The 2,500-nt window shown below is 45.0% G+C and overlaps 1 protein-coding gene across 21 annotated transcripts in view; it reads right to left on the bottom strand.

Annotated features, from left to right (window-relative positions):
• The window catches only part of SLO2 (slowpoke 2), a 585,082-nt gene that overhangs the window by 15,816 nt on the left and 566,766 nt on the right, over positions 1-2,500 (bottom strand). For 18 of the 21 annotated variants that reach the window (XM_070134672.1, XM_070134684.1, XM_070134679.1 and 15 more), the window contains one exon: positions 2,174-2,263. The exons of 2 other annotated variants lie outside the window; for them this stretch is intronic. In XM_070134672.1, coding sequence (XP_069990773.1) covers positions 2,174-2,263 — 90 coding nt within the window. Of the gene's footprint in view, positions 1-1,225; positions 1,304-2,173; positions 2,264-2,500 lie in introns of all 21 variants that reach the window. One more of the 21 variants, XM_070134667.1, reaches the window with a different exon arrangement.

Here is a 2,500-nt window from a genome sequence, read left to right as displayed (position 1 = left end):
CCAACCTGTCGTTCGAGAACAAGGTATTAGTGGGCTGCCAGAACTGTCCTAGTTTCACGGAGGGTACTATGCCGGCTTCGCATTTCACGGGGAAGGGAAATGAGACCGATCCCAACTAACGCAGCATGTCTGGATTGGAATTTGTATGCCTTTGGATATTTTAGAGCCAATTATGACTTAGATTATAGTTGAGATATGACCGATACTTTTGGTGATGGAATGGCCGACAGGTTGTTAAGCATTTACTTATTTTATTTTATTTATTTATTTATTTTTTTACCACGTGGGGCGCACATTGGAAAAGGTTGGGAACCGCTGCACCAGGGGTCAGTAGGATCCAGTAGCCTTAAGGAGCTTTCATACAGTACCACACCGACTCTTGCACAGAAGAGAACAACAGCATTTCACAGAGAGCTTACCTGAACTGATGCTTAAACTCCAGACATTTTGTGAAAGTGCTCGACATTGTTTAATTGGGGAGTATGACGTCACAACAATCACAGTGCCATATCCAAGTGAATCAAAATATGACGTAATCTTCTGAAAATGTCATAGCTATAGTGAAAGGGCAGTGAAAGGTAATAAATCCAGCCAGTGCCTACCTTTAAGAGAGAATACTTTTTAACTTCCCCGATGCTTATTTCTGTCACTGTTGTTTGTGCACGTGTACACAAGTGCACCCAGTGCCTGTGCAATTTTGCTTTCATTAAATTCAGTGCTTTCATACTGTGGTTATTGTCATCTTTCCTTATTTGAACTGTAAGTGAGGGTCTGGTAGCAAGGACTTGGTCTTTGAAAGGAGGCAGTCTTTGCTGTTGATTGGGAATCTTTACGTGTATGCAGTAGTAAGGCGGGTGTCATCACTACAGGGCCAGAGGACATAAGCCAGAAGGATATCTGATCTATTCGGCAGCCGCTATGCCGGGTAAGCGCTACTCCGAAAAAGCTACTCCTGTTAATCAACATTGGGTTCCCAGGAAGGAGGCGCTGAATGTCCCCGCGGGAGGAGCAGATCCAGCAGCAACCTTCGTCAAGACTTGGTAAGCTGTAACTCTGAGATCATGGATATCCTTCCTACCAGGAATTATCATCATCATTGCTTCTTTAAGAAAAAACAAACTCCTTGTGTTCATACACCTCTCGATGCCTTACCAAAGTCCGAAGAACCAACTAAATTGTTCCTACTAAAGCTATCTAGTTCAAGTACTAAGAACACTTCATTTACCTCCGGGTTGAGACTCGCAAATGGGAAATTTGAAAAGGCTTCGGCCGATTTCCATAATGCAGGAAACACGGAACATAACTGAAAGTAGACCCAACAGATGGCATGAGAGAAAGATGGACAGCCACGAGCCATTGGACGGTCAGACGAAGAGGGAGCCCTTGACCATCCAATCCGCTCCGCTTTCCTACCGGACCTTACCTTCTCGCTTACTTCAAACTTGACACTCTCTTTGGGCATAAACACAGCTCTTGCGAATATGATAGCTAAAGTTAGACAGATACAGATATTAGAAGAAAACAGTTCATCATTCATATCCAGACGTGAGGAGAAAAGGGGCCATGCAGAGTAATGAAGCCGAGGCCTACCCATGGTCAGGAGACGCCCCGGCGGTGCCCGAGTGCCCAATCCACTCGCCCATACCTGCTCCACTGGGCCTCTAGCCATACATAACATCAACACTTAGTACTAGTCACCTTCTCTTGTTTCCATTTAGCGTCGCGCGTGGGCCTCTATGATTTAAGGAAACTTTACAGAGACTAAACTTACATTGCCGTGGATGACAAGTGGTGAGGTTTAGATATTGTGCAGAACATCTCTACGGAGAAACTAAGTATTTGCTGAGCCCAATTCACGGCTACCGGGAGAGTATGAATGGGGTCTTACCAGAGCACACACGAACAGCAACACGAGCGCCTTCACCTACGAACGAGTGCAGACTGCTATTGTGACATAGCAGGGAGGGTTGGGACTCAGAAAAGACCAGCTGGCAACCCTGCTCTAACACGAAATAACATACACATATAGACTAAAGTTTCTCAAAAAAACTGAAAAAAATACAAGAGCCAAAGAAAGAAAAAACAGAGTTGGAGGTAAAGGGATGTGAGGGGCTTCCTGTCTACACGTGAACAGGGCTCCCAACTGAGTCCTCATCCGGAAGCTAAAACTTACCATCGAGTTTTGGTTGCTTTGGCATAAAAAACAAGAGGTGGTGTCGTATAAGTGTGAATATGAATGGCCAGTGTCCGAGGCGTCTCCATCCTGGGCAGTGGAGGAAGGGAAGCCATTGATGAGCTGTAGACTGGCTGTGCGTCTTTTTAGGGCTGCGAATCACCTGTCATGCTACTACTACCCGCTCTAGATTCTAGTTCTCATTCACCTAGTTGTACTTTACCACACCAAAGTCTAGAGGTGTCTCAGCAGTCATGTAAATTGAACTCATCAAATACGTTATTTGGAAATAATGTCATAGCAACTTTGGACAATCAATAGGCCTAC

This window comes from Penaeus vannamei, chromosome 20 (assembly GCF_042767895.1).
Source record: "Penaeus vannamei isolate JL-2024 chromosome 20, ASM4276789v1, whole genome shotgun sequence".
Lineage (NCBI taxonomy): Eukaryota > Metazoa > Arthropoda > Malacostraca > Decapoda > Penaeidae > Penaeus > Penaeus vannamei.
This window is presented reverse-complemented; position numbering and strand designations above follow the sequence as displayed.